Source organism: Mycotypha africana (assembly GCF_025528875.1).
Source record: "Mycotypha africana strain NRRL 2978 chromosome Unknown BDF20scaffold_12, whole genome shotgun sequence".
Classification (NCBI taxonomy): Eukaryota; Fungi; Mucoromycota; class Mucoromycetes; order Mucorales; family Mycotyphaceae; genus Mycotypha; species Mycotypha africana.
In genome coordinates, this window is record NW_026515736.1 from 322,177 (window position 1) to 340,944 (window position 18,768).

The 18,768-nt window shown below is 38.3% G+C and overlaps 5 protein-coding genes across 5 annotated transcripts; 3 read left to right on the forward strand and 2 right to left on the reverse strand.

Annotated features, from left to right (window-relative positions):
- Positions 1–467: 467 nt before the first annotated feature.
- On the reverse strand, positions 468–1,183 carry BDF20DRAFT_916824 (methylmalonic aciduria and homocystinuria type D protein; the record flags this gene model as incomplete). The annotated part of the gene is made up of 3 exons (XM_053084502.1): positions 468–677; positions 755–841; positions 908–1,183. 3 exons carry the CDS (start codon positions 1,181–1,183, stop codon positions 468–470), a joined length of 573 nt encoding a protein of 190 aa, XP_052931727.1.
- A 163-nt stretch (positions 1,184–1,346) lies between these two features.
- BDF20DRAFT_171035 (nucleoporin Nup186/Nup192/Nup205) lies at positions 1,347–8,751 on the forward strand. Its single transcript, XM_053074846.1, has 7 exons — positions 1,347–1,662; positions 1,741–6,939; positions 7,004–7,165; positions 7,236–7,631; positions 7,693–7,818; positions 7,896–7,973; positions 8,049–8,751. Exons 1-7 carry the CDS (start codon positions 1,482–1,484, stop codon positions 8,627–8,629), a joined length of 6,723 nt encoding a protein of 2,240 aa, XP_052931728.1. The 5' UTR covers positions 1,347–1,481; the 3' UTR covers positions 8,630–8,751.
- Positions 8,752–9,461: 710 nt separating this feature from the next.
- On the forward strand, positions 9,462–10,077 carry BDF20DRAFT_839399 (uncharacterized protein; the record flags this gene model as incomplete). Its single annotated transcript, XM_053079273.1, has 2 exons — positions 9,462–9,621; positions 9,692–10,077. The coding sequence occupies 2 exons, from the start codon at positions 9,462–9,464 to the stop codon at positions 10,075–10,077; spliced, it is 546 nt and encodes a 181-aa protein (XP_052931729.1).
- Positions 10,078–10,620: 543 nt separating this feature from the next.
- On the reverse strand, positions 10,621–16,272 carry BDF20DRAFT_827793 (uncharacterized protein; the record flags this gene model as incomplete). The annotated part of the gene is made up of 9 exons (XM_053078192.1): positions 10,621–10,703; positions 10,789–10,861; positions 10,926–13,877; positions 13,955–14,665; positions 14,721–14,918; positions 14,999–15,283; positions 15,386–15,825; positions 15,936–16,143; positions 16,231–16,272. The coding sequence occupies 9 exons, from the start codon at positions 16,270–16,272 to the stop codon at positions 10,621–10,623; spliced, it is 4,992 nt and encodes a 1,663-aa protein (XP_052931730.1).
- Positions 16,273–17,722: 1,450 nt separating this feature from the next.
- On the forward strand, positions 17,723–18,597 carry BDF20DRAFT_801693 (uncharacterized protein; the record flags this gene model as incomplete). The annotated part of the gene is made up of 3 exons (XM_053076397.1): positions 17,723–17,844; positions 17,953–18,285; positions 18,378–18,597. Coding segments are annotated over 3 exons (675 nt in total), but the record flags the coding sequence as incomplete, so codon positions are not given.
- Between the last annotated feature and the right edge of the window lie 171 nt (positions 18,598–18,768).

The following is an 18,768-nucleotide window of genomic DNA, read 5'->3' on the forward strand; positions in this document are numbered from 1 at the left end:
ATTTCAACTCCGGTTAAGAATTTTCTTCTTTCTTGCCTGTAAAACTTAAGTCCATCGTGCCTCCAATTGAAAAAATGCATTCTAAATTGTTTAATAAATCAATCTATCGTATACATATTGAAATAGCTGAGAAAAATTCTTGCTGTCTCTTACTGTAGCTGCACTGAATCTTCTGCATATTGAACGCTCAGAACTTGAACTGCACTTCACGCGTACATTGTGTCGTAATTTTTTGGTTTTATCTTTTTTCCAAAGTAAGAAAGTTGGGTTCACAATGACGAAACAGTTACCATGTCAGAATTTTTCCCCAAAACACTCAAATTGAAGAGTTGCTGAATGACATATTGATATGGAAAAAAAAAACAATCACTCATTCGTGCGTATGCAAAAAGGTTATTCATTCATCAACAAGTACGTGGTAAGAGATGCTCTAAGGCAGCAAATAGATGTAGAAGGTCTAAATTCTATTACGATAATTTAGCATTCACTTCAGCGATAACTTTCAAAAGAATATCTACAGGCGCATTCGTGAAAAATGTAGATGGATATATATGACTGTGCCACGTAGGATGGAATAGAATATGGCAACATCCAATGTTTTGAACATAGAATCGGTTTGACAGCATTTGTGTTCCTTGAACGTCAGGATATGGACTTGGTCCTGCCTCACTGAAAATCTGATTGATTTATCATGGGTTAGTGCTTTTTAAAAATGCGTGTAACTTGAGAAAAGATAAAAAGCAATCAACAATACCGGAAAACCAGAGGCTGGGTCCATTATATCTGCCCACATACCAATTGACAAGATTCTTTGCACAATGGCTCTTCCCCATTTCACAAACTAATTTGCTTATTCAATGACCTGCGAAATTCTCTTAAAAAACTACGGTTTGCCCAATAGACTTACTAATTCTAGCTTAATATCTCTTTCATGATTCACTTCTGCAGTTAAGCCCACCATATCATATTGACATTTTTGTATTACTGGTATAACGAGCAATTCCTTTCTTTGTTTACTAGTTAGAGAAGGGAATATGGTATCAAAGTCTCTCAGAAAGCGTTTTGAAGGTTTAAAAACGGAGTATTCAAATGTTGAATCTTCAAAGACAAAAGTGTTGGGAGACGCTAGGCAAATAGCTTGTTTTCTATCGTCAACAGACTGAACTGTTTTAGCATCGACCATATTTTCTTTACTAACTTTCTGATCCATTAGAAAAGAGGGGATAAAGGTGTGCCCTCAAATAATTGAAGGTCAGCCCAATCTTGTCGCGCGTCACTTTTTATCTGACAGTTGAGATGCGTATGTAAATCTCGACATTGTCTATTGCTTTTTTTTTCTCGATTGTATATTTAAGCTCTTACACTCCATATACCTCCTCAATACTCTGTAATATAATTCGGGACGCCTGCCAAATATAAATTGATAAAATTTACATTATTTTTCATATATTTTCGAAATCATTAACGTCAATCAATAACTGATGTCAGAATTAGCCTCTGAATTTCGAAACCTACTTGATTGGTTATGCAGTGAAGAGGCTTTGACTTCACTCGATAATACGATCAGGTTAATGCAAGAACTTACTGTGAAGAAGGATAAACTTTTTAGTATTTTCGAGAGCCAGCCGAAGAATGAAGAGCATCGCAAAACTCTACGATCTGGTAATCTATGACATTTTTGGATTTATGTTTCGTTTCTGAATCTCAGTTACTTACCAAACCTTAACTTTACTATCATAGGAAAACCATTGATTAATGGCATCGAATATAAAGTCAATGAAGAATTTATCAATCAAGCTGTCTTCCTGTCAGATCAGTTGGATATTAACGAGTATGAAGCTTCACGATTATTATTAAGTGGCATTGGTAAAAGGTCTTCCAGTAACCTCTGCCCTTTGGATATGGCTGTTTTCACCTATCACGACGAAAGAGGCTACGCATTAGCCATATTGAATTTTATACTCGAGTTTGCTAGTAATGATGACCTTGCTTCTGATATAAGGTCCTTATTTATAAACTTTGTGGGCGATAACTTTGACAATACGGATAACACCACAATAGTCAAGCGATTGTTAAAACGCGAAAAAGATATTGTGAACTCTATTAATGCTTTCACGAAAGATGGAAAATTGAAATCAGGGTTTGATAATAATTTCGCAAAATCTCAAACACAGCAAAGCCAACCGCAGCAGTTGCAGCAACAGACGTCGTTGTTCAGCCAACCACAAGCACAGCAACAACAGCCTTCGCTCTTTGGTAGCAGCCAACCTCAACAACAGCCTCAACAACAGGCTTCACTCTTTGGTAGCAGCCAGCCTCAACAACAGCAAGGAAGCTCTCTCTTCTCACAGACACAGCAAAAGCCTTCACTGGGTTCACAGATCCCACCACAGCAACAACAGCAGCAACAGCAGTTAAATCTTAAGGAAGAATTGACGTTCAACGATAAAACAGAGAAATTTCATATTAAGCGATTAGCTGATGAGCGAAACTTCCTAGTCCAAATCTTATACAATATGACTCATTTATACTGGTTGCGAGAAACAGATATCACAGCATTATTTTCACGAGTACAATCCGCCAACCTTTCAGATGCATCGTGTTCATACATTCTCACTGCGCTTTTTGCTGCAATATCAGTGCATCCCAAAGAACGAGAAGCGTATAATTGGACCAAGAATGACGAAATTTTGAAGAAAATAAACGATAAAGTCAACAGCACCACATGGAAAACAGGAATTTTGCAGGCAACTGTTCAAGTACAATGGGCTTTATCTGTGGATAAGATCAGCAAGACATACCCTAATATTGAGACAGTACTTTCGATGAAGGAAAAAGAACGTTTACAATATATGGAAGCGGCTGTAAATAAGGATGCATTCGGGTTTATGAATGACTATCTGTTATACTTCAAACAAAGGAAATTAGAAGAAGAGAAAAGAAATACAATTCAAGACATGGATATCGATGAAGCAGACATGATCATCGACGGTTTAGTGGTTGATCCTAATGATTATACGAAATTTGATGTTGATATCTGCCATGATTTCCAAAATTATACTGTATTGCAATTAGAATATTTGGCAGAATCCTTCATCTACGCAATGTCTAAATACTTTGACAATCTGAAAATGGCAGCAGTAACTTCTACAACTGATTTGTCGGAATTATCAACTGAATATAGATCCCCTTATACCACTTTACAGCAGTTTCTGACGTTATTGTCGAGTATTTATAAAGACCGTTTGAACACTGGTTTCAAATATTGGGATCGTACAAATGGATTGTCAACATTTGTAGCATATTTGATTGAATTTCAAGCACCTGAACTTTTTGCGGCTACATTCGAATTCTTGGGCGCCATATCCACAGGAGAGAAGTGTGCGCCTTTAGCTCATAATGTCCTAAAATCGGGCATTACTTTAGCTGACTTATCGTCCAGCCATCTCTTCTCGTGGGGTAAATTATTCTCTGCTCTTCATTTTTACAGCAAACAATATGCTGAGCAAACGGTCAAGGATGAAACACCTATTATCCCTGCAAACGAGGAAACAACACTGTGTAAATTCTTATATCTTTGTCAACAAGTGGTACAGTACAGTGCCGAAGCACGTTCAGCGATTTGGTACGACCCTATTCTTCGAGCCCATGAATCAATCGTTAGCATGATAAGTTGTCCTACCTCCACTCAATTGCGTACCTCGCTCTATGGTTTGTTAACAGCCTTCTGTTCTAATTGGGGTGGTGGTGTGGATCATATCGGTGAAAAAATTGCAATAGACGTATGGCAAACTTTGGAACGCTCTGACATGGTGATACCTAACAAAAACATGGTTCTAAGTTCAGCAGTTACTACTACAACATCTGTACCTGTACAATCGACCAGACCCAATACTTTGTTTGAGGGCAATGATGCTACGTCTTATGCTCAGCAATTGCACGCTCGAAACATTCTCAATAAGTCAAGCGTTACTACAAGGCTCAGAGATCCCGATTATGTTCCTTCCTATCTATTACCAGAGCAGCCTTCGGGGTTCTTGCATGAATTTGAGGATGAGAAGAGTAAAAAACTTTATACCGAAACCATTGCTGTATTGGATTTGCTGGCCTCTTTGATTCATACGCAAAGTAAAAGAGATTACCTAATCTCTGGATTCGTGCCAGATGTATCCTCTATTCCTTTCTGCCTTGGTTCTGATAACAACCGTACACCAGGTATAGCACCTTATATCTCTCTCGTAATCGATCACATTATGTCGTCTCTTAGAGATCTCTCATATACACACCCTGAAACAAAATGGCAGTTAACAGCTGCTTGTTTGCGTATTGTTGAAAATAGCATCATGTCGTTCAACTTCGAGCCAGTGTGTGCTTATATTCAATCTATTACACAGCCTCAATTCAACAAGAGTACGAACGAAAGCGATTCTATGAGAAACAGCATACTTGGAAATCGTACAAATGGTGAAGATGGGAATGTCTCTGCTAATGTACAAACAGCTTTATTGAGGTGTGTAACGCATCCTGGGTATGATATTATGATTCGACTTCTCTCCGGTAGTGGTTTACTGCATGAAATTTTTGACATTATTACTACGGATGAAGAAAAGAAGGATGAGGGCAACGTTGTGATGAGAACCAAGAAATATGATTATTATCGAACTTGTTTGACACGTTGTTTGCGTATTCTCAAAAGAGCATACATTGCTCAAAACATGTTTATCAACGTATTTATGCATCAATTAAGCCGTGCATCCAGTTCGTTGCCTATGGGTCAGTTCAAGTTAGGTCAATTCAGCTTCCCTACACCACCTGCTTCCTTACGTCCTCTTAGTGCGCTTATGTTAAGCAATAAAGAAGCCATAGTTCAAATTGCTTTAATGGTCAAGTACGAGCCTTCCTTGGAAATAAGTCACCTCTCCACAGATCTTTTGTCGTTGCTCGCTTCTAAACCCGATGAAAATACAGAAGAAATTAAACCCCTTGATCATGTCTATATACCACTTGGTGGTATTGGTTCTAAATTGGTTCAAATACTATTATCTAGTGATAAAGCAAACGAGATCATACTTAATGTGGAAGAACAGCTGGCAATTGAAACACCTGAAAGAATCACCTACGATGACTATGAGTTTGACATAAACGTTATACCATTTTGGTTGGCTGAAAAGACTTTAAAAAACGTATACAGATACAATCAAGACATTGAATACCGCTATCCGTCATCGATTCGTATATCTCTCATAGATGCTCTGATAAAGCATGCTGAAAAAGATATGCCATCTCCTAACCTAACGGAATTCTTACTAGGCTATGACGTGAAGGATATCAAATTAGAAGACGTACAACAAAGATCAATGGCTGATGCTGATCAATCACATTTTGCTTGCTTGGCTTCTCTTTTATCTATGCTTCGAAGAGGCACCCAATCGGCCACTACCAACAAAGATAATACAGAGGATGATAATGAAGCAGACAATCATAATCGGGACCCATTTATTCAATCGCACCCTATCTTAGCAGAAAAATGCTATCAGCTCGTTTATAAATTGTGCGCACGTGAATCGATATCTGCAGAGACACTAAATTATCTTCGACATAACGATAACTTCCTAATCGAGCAATTCCAACTGATTAAACATCGTTTAGAAAGCTCAGTTAAAGTGGCAGAGCCTTATTTTGCAGGTGAAATGATATCTTCTGGAGGACAAGTTGTCAAGACAGACTACTTTACTCTTGTTAATGCTTTACACCAACGTGCCTGGATATTGAAGCTGATTGCTCTCCAGTTACATCAAAGTGATGAAAAGTCAACAATGCTTCCCTTGCTCCGCGCACTTTATGGCGTGGATATATCCGATAGCGACATTGCTGGGCAACTTGAAAATCTTAGTTTAATGACAGGTTATCAGCAACCTCATTGCGATATGCTTGAAATCATCAGCTCTCTGGACTTTAAATGGAATGATGGATTAGACAGAAATCAGCAATTGGATACTCCAAGCAAATACTTTCAGAACGTCAAACCGGAAGATTACATGTTCAAAAAGGATGGGTACGAGCTTTATGATATTCGACGCATTTATCAGAAGCTTCGACAAATGCAAATCATCGCCCATGAGCAAAACGCTTTACCTGCTAATGAACAAACCGATTTGGAAATGGAGATGGGAGCTATTTTGAGACGTTTAATGGCGGATAACCATCATCGTGAAATTGAAAATGCTCGCTTACATTGCTTACGCGCATGGAAGCAAGTAGTGGAAGTCACTTTGTCTGATTGCATTGATACTTTCACCTTCGAGGCTCGTGAACGAATCATTTATGATTTGCTAACGGAATTATTGCCCAAACTTATCAGCGAAGATTATCTCCATATCGGAATTATGAAGGGGTTAAGCGAAGTGATTTTGAGCCTTTTGACGCGATTGCGTGAGGATAAGCGTCGTCAAACACTTCTTCAAATCATACCTTTGAACAATAACCAAGCAGTGTCAACTTCCGGCTTGCCCACTGAGAAACTAGGCATGGTTTTCAGCCTTTTAATCACTGCCATTCTCAGGAAGACATGTACTATTGAAATACGTAGTACATTGTATTCGGCTCTCATCAATTTACTTCAATATACCTCACCTGAACATCAAAATCACACAAGGAGAACTTCTTCAGCTGATCAAATTCGCCAGCAAGTAGTGGACATTATTCGAGGCGAGCACAAGGAATCCTTGCTAGATCTTATTTCTCAAGATGCGAATCAAGGCTTGGATGACTATAGATCTACTGCCTATGCTGCTCTGGAAGCCATCTATGTCTTTGTCAGTCAAGAAGGCGATTCATCTGTACTTACTTATCTTATGAGGAACAACTTTTTGAAGTATGCTATTGAATTCATAAGACGTTATGATGAAAGCTTTTTATCTTTGATTGAACACCGGGATAGTAAGTAATATAAAGAGCCAACTATGTCCTATTCCAGTTACTAACTGTGTGATGATATAATCAGCATCCCTTATACCTCTTCGTATCTATGAAGCACAAATATCGCTCTTCTTACAGTTTGCTTCAACGCGAGAGGGAGCTACCCTATTATTAAACACTGGTATCCTGCAGACCTTATCTAAGTGTAAATTCCTCAATGTCCGTATTGAAGAAGCTAGAAACAAAGGTGGGTTATAGATATATGTACACTATTTTGTACTTCTAAATGGCTAATGTTTGCCCTAAAAAATCGATAGACAACCCACGGGCCTTGGAACGTCATCGCCGCTTACTCAATCCCATTTTGGAACTTATTAACGTCATGCTAAAGAGTCTTAACAATATCCAAATATATGACACTACTCAGTTTGAGCAATGGATCGCAAAACAAGATGCTATTCTGGAAATTTTGAAAGATCAATACAAGCAAACAACGCTTTCTTCATTGTATACCCTTCAATTAGCCTCGTTAATGGTTTATCAACTCAGTTGTCGTCATGATTATTTCCTAGGCTTGGAAAACAGAGGTTTAGATATGATTGATTCTGCTATGAAAAGTTTGATTTCTAAATATGCCTTTTCAGGTGTTTGGATATCTGCTGTTGTATTAATTGACAAAGAGGAGGAGACTTGGGCTATTGATGAAACTCAAGGTAGTATAACAATAATACAAATTAACTTGCGAAAAATAATATCTCATGCTTGTATATATAGAAACAACCGATAAGCAAGGAAAGGAATTGTTCCTTGTTGTTAAAGCAGAGAAGCTCATGAACGATATTATGAACAATCTCTTGGCTTACGCTCGATTGTCTACGTTCAGACCTTACAAACTTACTGGTAAGTCATAGCTACATTTGGTACATGAAAACTTCAGGTTCCTTTAAGTGATAAAACATTCTATTTACTGCTTATAGGTTCCCGAATCTTTACGCCCATCTTTGCCAATTGTCTTGAGCCCATTGAGAATCAATCGCCTGCTCATTTACGCAAAGGTAGGCAAAGCGCGCGAGATTTTGCTTTAGGAGATGCACCAAAAAGCTAACAATACCGTTTCTTTATTGCATCAGCTTCTTTAATGACACCTTCTTTGACAACGCTTGCTGCTTGTATATCATTTGCCAGCAAAAAGTTGAATATGGCCATTAGTGCTTATGATTCACTTTGCTTACAAAAAGAGAACGTCACTTCTTTGAAATATGAAGAGATAATGGAAGTGGTTCATACAGCAATTCCTAAAGGGCTCAATATCGAATTTGAAAGCCTCAATCCTTCACAACAAACACATGTTTTGTCGACTGAATTGGCTCGACGCTGTCATTCAAAGAAAAAGGAATTGAACGACTTGAAATTCACGATTGAAAATGCTCTGTTTATTCTATGGCGACACTTGGAATTTTACTTGGATAGACACTCTATTTCTACTTCTGTGGAAATCAGTCCTTGTCAAAGATATGCAAACGAAAAGGTGATATTGCACCAGCAATCTTTCTTTCAAACTTCACCTGCTGTCATCAATCAACTGAAGAAAACTTGCCAGACTGTTCTGGAGCCACTTCTACTCAAGTTAGAATGTGTTCCTCGTTCTTATCTTGACTCTACTTTTATCGTAGAGTTATGTAAACGTTCAAAAAAATGCTTCAAAGCATGAATGCTAAGCATCAACTATTTTGAACGTACAATAATTTGAAATCATATTATGCTTTGTAAATAAATAATAGTCATTTGTATCGTACAATTCCTTTTTTCATCTTATTAAATTTTATTTATCCATCTTCATCTATGGAAGTGACGGTAGCTGAAGCAATCATGCTTCAATATTATCGGCAAAGAGATTCTAAAAGCACCTTCCATATCAGTTTTTCCAAAATTCTCCCTCCCTCTTCACTTTCCATCATACGATATGGTCTGTTATTAAACTACTAATTGCTGTATAAGTTTCCACGCAAATCTCTTTTCACTTAATCCCTATCAAGCATTAATGACGCGTTGTTTGAGTAAGCTACCCAATGCAACAAAACTGAAAGGGAGCAGCTGAAGACTAAATTACTGAAATAATGCAACTCCACTTCAAAAGTTGGTCCATTTGGAAAAGATCAGAAAAAGAAAAAAAAATCGAACGAGAAACCCACTTTCTTAAATTCTATTTTTCTTTTTGTATTAGATCACTTTTATATCCTCTTAAATCAAGTTTGAAGGGAATGTTTAGAAAGCCTGTAAACTGTTGTAGCAAATTTTATACAATCTTCGCTAATTTTTCTAGATCACGAACGTCTCAACAATTGCCATATCAAATCAAGCAGCAACAATCATTAAAACGATATTCCTCTTCTTACAGCAGCAGCAGCAGCAGTAGTAGTAGTAGTAGTAGTAGTAATAGTAGTAATAAAGGCGATAATGAAACAAAAACAAAAAAATTATCGCAAAGAGAAAAGCAGCAGCAGCAACAAAAGCCGAGTAATGCACCAGAAATACCTTCATTTATGCCTGTAGTCAACATCCCCATGTCAGAATTGGCCCATAATGCATTTTACTCCTTACATAGACCTTTATTTGGTCTCTCTATACCCGAACCATTCCTTCTTGGTGATATAGTTGGTCAAATAGAAAAAGAAGAGGAAAAAACAGACAATGACTCCAAAGGTAAGATATATGATCCTGTTTGATTGCAACATGGCAATATGTGTATTAACAAATATTTTAATGAGTCTAGAAGCACTTGCACAATATATGAGAAGTCTTCGTCCGTTTGAGCCCCCTGAGCTAAAACCTGTAAATATGACAGATGAAGAAAATAATGCAGAGAACAGCAATCAAAGCTTAGAGGGAAATAAATGTTCTACGACAACCACATTGACAATAGAAGTTGACCCTGCTTACTTTCTGAAACACAACAGTAATCATGACGAGATAGCAGATTACTTAACAGCAATGCAAGAGAAACTAGATCTATTATACGAAGAAAGAGATAAAATGACGGCCAAGGTAGCGGCAATAGCAGCAGGCTGTGTACCGATGAACAACAGTAAAATAGCACCTTCGAAAAAGAAACTTAGACGACTCAGAAAACGCAATAAAGGATTTTTCGAAAGAAACTAAAATAGATTCAACATTGTAATTTATCATATCCCGCATTCTACGTGCAAACTGTTACCAAATCAATTTGTGTCTTTAAACCCAAAATTTCAAAAAGCGCAAATCTTTGATTTTCCATATTTGTGAAAATGTCAGCTACTCAAACAAATAAATCCATGGTATATTGACGCTTCGTGATCATTTATCCAATGAACTCCCTTAAAATTTTTCTTTCTACGAAAAGTCAACAACAGCAGACGAGCAACTTTGTTTCAAAGAAAACAAGGTTAAACTGCGATATAATACTTTTGTATATCTGTTAAAAGCACTGTAGAAAGAGCTTTTTATTGATTCTCCTTCTCCAATCTCTTCATCAGTACCAACAAAGGCTATCGCATGAAGACAAACGATATGATTAGAAGTTGGTTATTTGCTGTGGTTACTTTATTGGAATTCATGTTTATGTATTAGCAATTAAATGCAGTGAAATGAGGCGAGAAAAAGAAAAAAGATATATAAAAGGATAAAAATAGAAACGAGCTGTTTATCGAAAGGTTATCACTACAATTATTTGAATTGATGAGGCATCATTCCAGGTCCAGTCAGCATAAGAGGATTGCCTATGGCACCACCCAAAGGAACTGTGGACGCTATAAACAGACCACGGTTGATTAGAGCCTGATCCAACTACAATGTTACGGAGAGAAAAAAGAAAAAAAAAATTTAGGGGCTTACCATTATCACTCGATGTTTCTTGTTTTGTGACCTTTTCTTTAAGCTCATTAACTTCCTTATCTAAGACAGAGATCTACAAAAATGGGGAATTAATAAAATAGAGCTATGTCACGTAGAAACTATGCCTTTCGATTTACCTTATTGAATTGTTCTCTCATAATATTAATCATATACGGCATAGCAAAATCGTTCAAACCGTGTCTCCAGGATAGTTCCATCACATAGTCAGGTCTCATTAAGTCGTAACATGTATAAAGCATAGCAGCGAAGCACTCACGTTTGCCAACCTCAATAAAGTATTGTAAGAGTTCTTCAGCAACTTCTCGATCTTTGGATTCGGCTGCAGTTTCCATAGCATCCTTGAACAAACGGTCTTCTTTTGAGAGAGCAATGGATTGTCTCCATCTTCTGTTCTTTTTGTAAAGAACTGCAGCAATACGACGGAATTCTAACAATTCATGCTTTTCTAAACGTTTAGCAAGATCAACTTGATCAATGTTATCATGATGATCGATAGAATCACGTAATGCTTCATAGTCTTCTTCTTCAATATAGAGTTCGTTCAAAGCTGTGTTTACTTCCTTATTGTTAACATCCTGAACAGATACCAAGTATTGTTTGATCAAGGGAATATTATCGGATTTTTCAAAGATTTGGACAACGCGAGAATGCTTGAGACGAGGAACGAGCACAGCAAGCAAATCGTTCAAAAGCAAAGGTTGTTCAGCAAGGTAGAATTTGAGTGCCTTGTAATATAACTCAACATTAGAGACCTTGACAATAATCTCCTTGAAAGCGCTGTGTTCCCATGCAACAGCAGAATGTTCCATCATGGCAGTAACGGCATTGTCGTATTCATCGTAATTGACGTACAAAAAGACAAGTTCGCGCCACAAGTGTACTTCATTACAGGCACGGATCACCTTTGGCATATTGATACGTGAGACGTAAAGTTTAAGGTGCTCCATCATTTGTTCAGGAGCATATTTAGAATAAAGGATGGCCAATTCTGTGAACATGCCCATATGAGCACGTTCTAAACCTAAACCAGCTTCTAGTAATTTGATAATTTCTTCGAAATAACCATTCTTTTCGTAAGTCTTAACCAATTCATCTAATTCTTCAGCATGGACAACGATGTTGAGGCCACAAATTTGTGCCAAACGGAACTCACGCTGACGGATACATTCAGCGTTGACTTCCTTCCAAACCTTAGTGGAGTTTGCCTTACGGGCACAGTCAACTGCACCTTGATAATCCTTCAAATGGACCAAAGTTTGAGCCAAACTAGCATGGTTGGAAATGCTGCTGTACAAAATTTTGGCAGCTTCGAACATACCAGAACGGAAACAACGATCACCAACTTCTTGAACTTGGGCAATGTTGGGAGTAGCCAAAAAGTCCTCCAAATCGGCCAAACGGTCAGTCTTGGAGAAGGCATACAATAATTCAGTTTCAATGAATGGCTCGCGAGAAAGTTTACGGGCTAATTGCAAGTATCGGACAAGATCATCATATTTGTCATCCATTGCGGCGCAGCGAGTGACTTCCATGTAGTTAGAGGTGTCGTTGGCGCGAATGTAGGAATCAATAGCTTCCTTAACGCGCATTTGATCTAGTTGAGCCTTAGCAAGCTTGCTCCAAACATCAGGCTTATCAGAACGTTCAGCAAATTCATAAGCACGATCAAGGTCACCAATCTTCTCAATCAACACATCCATGGCGCTACCCTCTACCTTATTCTTCTTGTAGATAACAAAGGCTTCTTCGAACAAGTTTTCGCCAATACAGACTTCAGCAACATCAGAAGCATCAAAATTGTCCAATCGATTGATGTAATCCATGACACGAGATGGATCAGCCTTCACAGCGGTGAAAATCAGTAAGTTTTGAAGAGTTTTATTATCGCTGAAAGCACTGTTCTCCAACACGATCTTTTCCAAAAGTTCGATCAATTCGTTGGGCAAGTTAGCGGCCATGAAAGCTTTGACAGTGCTGGAGACATCATCGGGGTCTTTACATTCAGGAAGCGCAGCAGCGACAATTTGATCGATCAATTCACGACGGTGTTCATTATTTTCATTAAGAACAGAAGCCCAAAGAGCTTCATCGCGACGCTGAACGAGGTAACGAGCTTGATGCTTGAACATTGAGTTTTCGGTAGTAATGTTAACCAATTCATAATCACATTGACCCTTTCGATAACAGATGAAAGCCAAGTAAGGATCGCGCTTTTCACAGTATTTACCAATAGTGCGAGGATTGTAGTATTCATTTTCCTTGAGGAAAGGCTCGGGGTTGTTGTTAGTGTCGATGTAGATTTTGGCCAAAGCATTGTAAACTTCAGGATCGGTGCTACCAGCAGTAACACGCATGTTCAGCCAAGGCAGCAACAATTTAAGGCGGTTTCTTTGTTCGACTTCTTCACAGAGCTTATCAACAGGAACTTCTCCTTGAACGGAGAGCAATAAGTTTTTGATGGTGTCTTCATCACATCCGACATCTAGAAGGCCACCAATGACCTCAGGAGTACGGGAGGGGTTGACCTTTTGGACGTAAGTCTCGATAAAGTTTTGCAGATTGTTATGATAAAGATAGAGAACGAGATCATGGACGAAATTAAAACGATCGCAAACGATGATGAGGGGAAGTTGATCAGTAAGCTTGGCCTCCTTCAAGAAATTTTTGACCTTTTCAGCGTCGTAATAGGTACTTTCGCGACAGATACGCTCGGCTTCACGAATATTACCGGTACGACAAGCAGCTTGAATGTACTTGAAATGCACTAAACCATCCTGACTCATGTTGACGATAGAGCCAAGATAATAGTAAAGACCCTCATTACTCTTGAAAGATTCAAAAAGATCAATCAAGTTGTGAGGCTGAATTTGGTCAGAGTATTTAATAGCAATTTGAACAACAATTTGAAGATTTTGACGAAGGTTGATATTGAGCATTTCCTTCAAACATTCCAAAACTTGGTCAACAGAGCGATCACCAAAGTAATTGACGAGCCATTCAGCGTTCATTTGATGAGTGTAAGGAATAATGCGTTTAATGTCATGGATATCGGTATAATGTTCCAAAGCCTAATTTTATAAAAGCCATAGACATTAATTGATCAAATCTGCGTCGCTATATATATACTTATGTTCAAGATACTTACACGTTGATATAAACCAGCCTTTTCACACAAATTACCAACTACAACCTTATCGTAATGGGTGAGCATGCCAGTACCCAAAATAGCATCAGCTACTTGAGGAGCATGTATCAAATTCATCTCAAGTACACGAGTCTGGAGTGCAGCATCTTCCTCTCTGTTACCCTTCAAGTAATCTAACAAGAAAGATGTAGCTTGTTGAATCATGCTTTGAGATTGGAAGACATCAACGACCTTTTCAGGATCAATCAAAGGACCGTTTTCATCATTTACAAGTGAGGTAGCAAATTCAGCTGCTTTCTCTGGATCTGTACGAGCAATGTTGTACAGCAAGCTGGGATAGTCAGGTGTGAATCCAACAGTCTTTGCATAAGCCAAGATTTTTTCATATTGACGATTTTCAGCCATGCAAAGAACAACTTTGTTGGGCACTTCAGCACGTAAGTACACAGATAATGCTAGAAGTGAGTCATATTGCTTGACAAAATCACCAAGTTCCTCACTGCATTCTAATTTATCTTCCTTCAACCATTTTTCCAAAAGTTCTTTACGGTTTTGTTGAAGGATAGGCTTAGCAAGTTCAAGTGATTCGTATTTGTTGAGAACGCCCTTTTCGAGAAGCGTGCCAAAATATTGTAAAATTGGAGGTAATGAGCCAGGGGCTGCAGGAATCTGTCTGAACTTTTCAATTGTTTCTGTTGTACGAAGAATACCCTATGGAAAAGTCGTTAGAATATGATTTTCGCAAAAAGTGATAAATTACACTTACTCGTGGTGAGTTGGCAGCGACTTTAGCAGCCTCTGTAAAGTTACCGGAGGAGAACAATTGATTGAAACGGGCAACATACAAATTATCGGCACCAGGAAGACCACCACGAGAAGCCAGCTTCAGAGCCAATTCTGTATTGTTTAAATTGTTGATGATATAAGGTACAATGTGCTCTTCATCAAGGGACACGGAAAGAACCTGTACAATTATTGGAGTTTATGTAAATCTTAAGGCTATGCATCATCTCGGTGAATCGTATGATATATTGCTCTACTTACTTGACCCTTCTTATTAACACCAATAATACCTGATGTACTTTCATATTCAGCAGTGACGAAAATAGTTTCGCTGCTGATTCGGTTCATGTAAATACAGGTACCAGTTTCAAGATCGTAAAGATGAATGAAACCTTGCTTGGTGATCAAAAAAATGATACCATATTTGTGACTGATTTGCATAGCAACTGGGAAATCAACAGCGGCTTCAGGAGGGAAGAATACTTCGACCGCTTTCTTTTGAAAAGGGGGATTGGTATCTGGATGATCTACTTCGATAATTTGAAGCTATAAAATTGAATGGGAGAATAACATGAGTTGAAACTGCAACTAATTATAGAGACCGACTTTCGCTCAAACTCCTGGGTAATTGTGTACCCATCATCATACCTTAGCGCTGCCGTTGGCAGAGCGAACTGCAAATGTAAACAATTTAGTAGGTTGAGGGCAACCTTCTAACTGAATTTGAGCAAAAGCAGCAGCATGGCCTTCAATAGGTTGACTAACACCGCGATCTTTGGAATATAGTTGCATAGAGCCATGCACACGACCATCTCTGGCAGAAATACCGATGAGCACGTACCATTTTTGATCAGCAGAAGCCCGGAGATTAATAATCTGTACGCCTTCGCCTTGTAAACTGACATGTCTGTCGAATAATCTTTGGGGAGCAGATTCACCTTCAATGGACCATTGATAAACATGATTTGCAGTAACAAGACCGATAGTTTTATTATCCAACCATTTCCAAAACACAACATCCTCAGCCATCATATGAGACTTGAGCTTCGTCTTTAATTCGAGGTTGAAAACTTGGAGTTGTCTTTGAGCTGTTTTTTTTGCATTTAAATATAGACAGACAGTGATAAACAAATGAATTTTGTGGCTCTCGGTTTATATTATTGGACAATATGTTCTGTTTTGTGCTCGAATCACCTACCTTTGAGAGCCATAACCTTGGCAGTTGGATGCATAATAACTGAATCGGCGGTGATAGGACGACGAGTAATTTCATTATTATTTTGCAGGTCAATAATTACAACTTGGTTTTGGTTGTTGAACTGTTCACGGACACAGATGAAGCGGTCCGATTCCATGGTCAAAGTGGTGAAAGCGATACTAGCTGCATTAACACCAAGGTTTTGCAACTAAAAATCGGAAGATGTATGAGTTTAAGGAAGGATGAAGAAATACAATGAAGTCGCGGCAAAAACAGCCGTGGCATCCGAATTTACCTGTGTATGCTCTTGAAATTTTATGGGTAACTGTTCGCTCATCTTGTCCTGAATTGGATTAGCAATGAAGCAGGAGGAGGAAAAAAGGGAAAAAAGTTAGAATTGAGATGGTTCAGGTTAAAAAAAAATGTATAACTCGACAAGAGTAAATCTGCTGCTTACAATATTTGCTCTCTGCTTTCCTTTTCCAAAAAAATTATAATTTTAGATTTGAAAAGAAGAGGCTAAGATACAATAACAATAATTGATAAGCTAGGAAAGGAAAGTAAAAGACACGACAATGATGAAGACTGCAGAGAAGCGGCTAATATACTCTCAGACGTCATCTCCCAGCAGTTCCCAATAACCGGAGCTACAACCTCGCGTAAAGTTGAGAAATGTGCACAGTAGGTATCAGGACCTTAAGACACAGAAGATTTAGAGTCGGAGTATAAATTTGCAGGCAAATTTTCCTTTCCGGAAAAGTATTTTTGGAAATTACAGTGTTTTAGCTTCAACTTTACACTTTATACAAATTTTATTGGACAATATATATATACAATTTAGATAATTTTAAATTATTTTAGGATGAAATGGTATAATATTCTTGGACGATTTATTGAATAAATAATTGTAGACATTATTTTGAAGGTCAGTGGACATTTTTCAATTGATAGTGGCATTACTTTAAAGTACTACGAGACGTAATGAGTATTTTAGTGTAAAACAGGTCTTATCAGCAATAGATACATGGTTGTGGTTTACGAGACTTTATTTATGGATCATATGAATTGATCTACGCGTTAAACTAATCCCAGACACGTTCTTCCACCGCGTAGATAACGGTCGTTGTTGTCAATCCTAATAAAAAATAAGATGTTGTCAAACTAGCATTTACAGAAAATAAGTTTGACATCTTTCCTTTGATTTCCATCTTCTTCTTCTTATTCTTCTTTCATCTTTCTTTCCTCATCCTGATAGCTACTACTCAGCATGTACAAAGCCAAAATCTTGCAAAAAATCAAATCGGTGGCAGAAGCCCATAAGAATAAAGTCAAAGATGAGTCCTTCCGTAAGTAACACATGAGCGCGCTGCCACAAATAAGTTATAGTAGTAATCCTCAGATTATGTTTTGTATGACTAGTAAACATCGAGTGCAAGGATTGCAAAACACTCGGACATTTCAACAAGGCATACCATGAATGCAAGTTTTACAAAGCAGTTTCTGCGGCTGATTGGTAAGTATCATGCTCTCACTGCAAGACAAGTTTATGTTTGCTTAACGGAAATTTAGTTGGAAGTAGCGGTAAGAAACGTAAGCAATCAGCTACAATCAAGGAAGAAAAGAAGCAAGCAAAGAGAAAGAAGAAGCAAACAACTGGAGATATCAAGTGTATCAGTTGTGGCTTAAAGGGTCATTCTACTTCTCGTTCTCTCGAATGCCCCAATCACATTGCTTCAAAGGAAGAAGTTATCACCTCGACGCTTGGAGAAGGCTCCACTGTATTCACGAGGAAGCTCCCTCTTACGTCTGCTGTAAAGCCAGCGTTTCGCGAACAATTCCAAGAAAAAGTCATCTCTTGCTGCTCTGACATAAGGAGAATAGTATTCTCTAGTCAATTATTCGTTAACTCGTACCTCATTCATTATCAGGAGAATAGAAGGAATGCTAACAAAGGCGACAAGAAAGACACTGATAAAAACAGCAACAAAGGCAGTAAAGAAGCCAACAAAGAAGACAGCAAGAAAGACAGTAAAGAAGCCAACAAAGACAGGTCTATTCCTGATGTATTCTGCCAGCAATTCTGGTATTCAGTTGGTCAGCTTATAACGGGCAAGCAAGTTACTCACAAAACGGCATTATCCGAGGACATAAAACAGTATTATACAGACTTCAAGGCAAAGTTCCCTACTATCGAAGTAAAACACAAGCTGACCGTGGGATATAGTCATTGCCTTACAGAGGCAGCAAAGGAATTGAGCGTCTCTTACACGAACTCCATTGTAGAGCGCTTCGAGCAGCGCTTAACAAAGTTCCTTACTTACAAGTTGAGAACTATGCTCCCGGTAAGGCTGTAACCGAGTACCTTCTTAATGCTCTGCTGTTTTATTCATTTTATTTCTCTTTATACACATTCTAGAATATCAAACGCACTGATGTATAAAGAATTGTACAGCTGTATTGTTACCAATCTGTCTGTCATGGTCATCCTCATTGGCCAGAAAACCTCGAGCTGGCGGCTGTTGACAAAAACCGAATTGAATTACTCTGCAAACAATTTGAAGAGTTCATTCCAGGAGAAGTAACCCTCGTTTCTCTTTCTGCTGCTCCTGCAAAGTTTGTTAATGCGTTATGGAACATACAGTTTACGTACGAGCAAGAACATATACAGCATAAACCGTACGATGTCCGTGTCCTACCACTTCCTCAGCGTTTCTTTCTCTTTCCTACTCCATCGCTGAAATGGCGTTTCATCGCGATAAGTTTAAATGCTCTTACACCCTTCATGTTTCCCGGAAAAGTTGCCAAGGGTTATACAGCCCAACTCGAACAATTC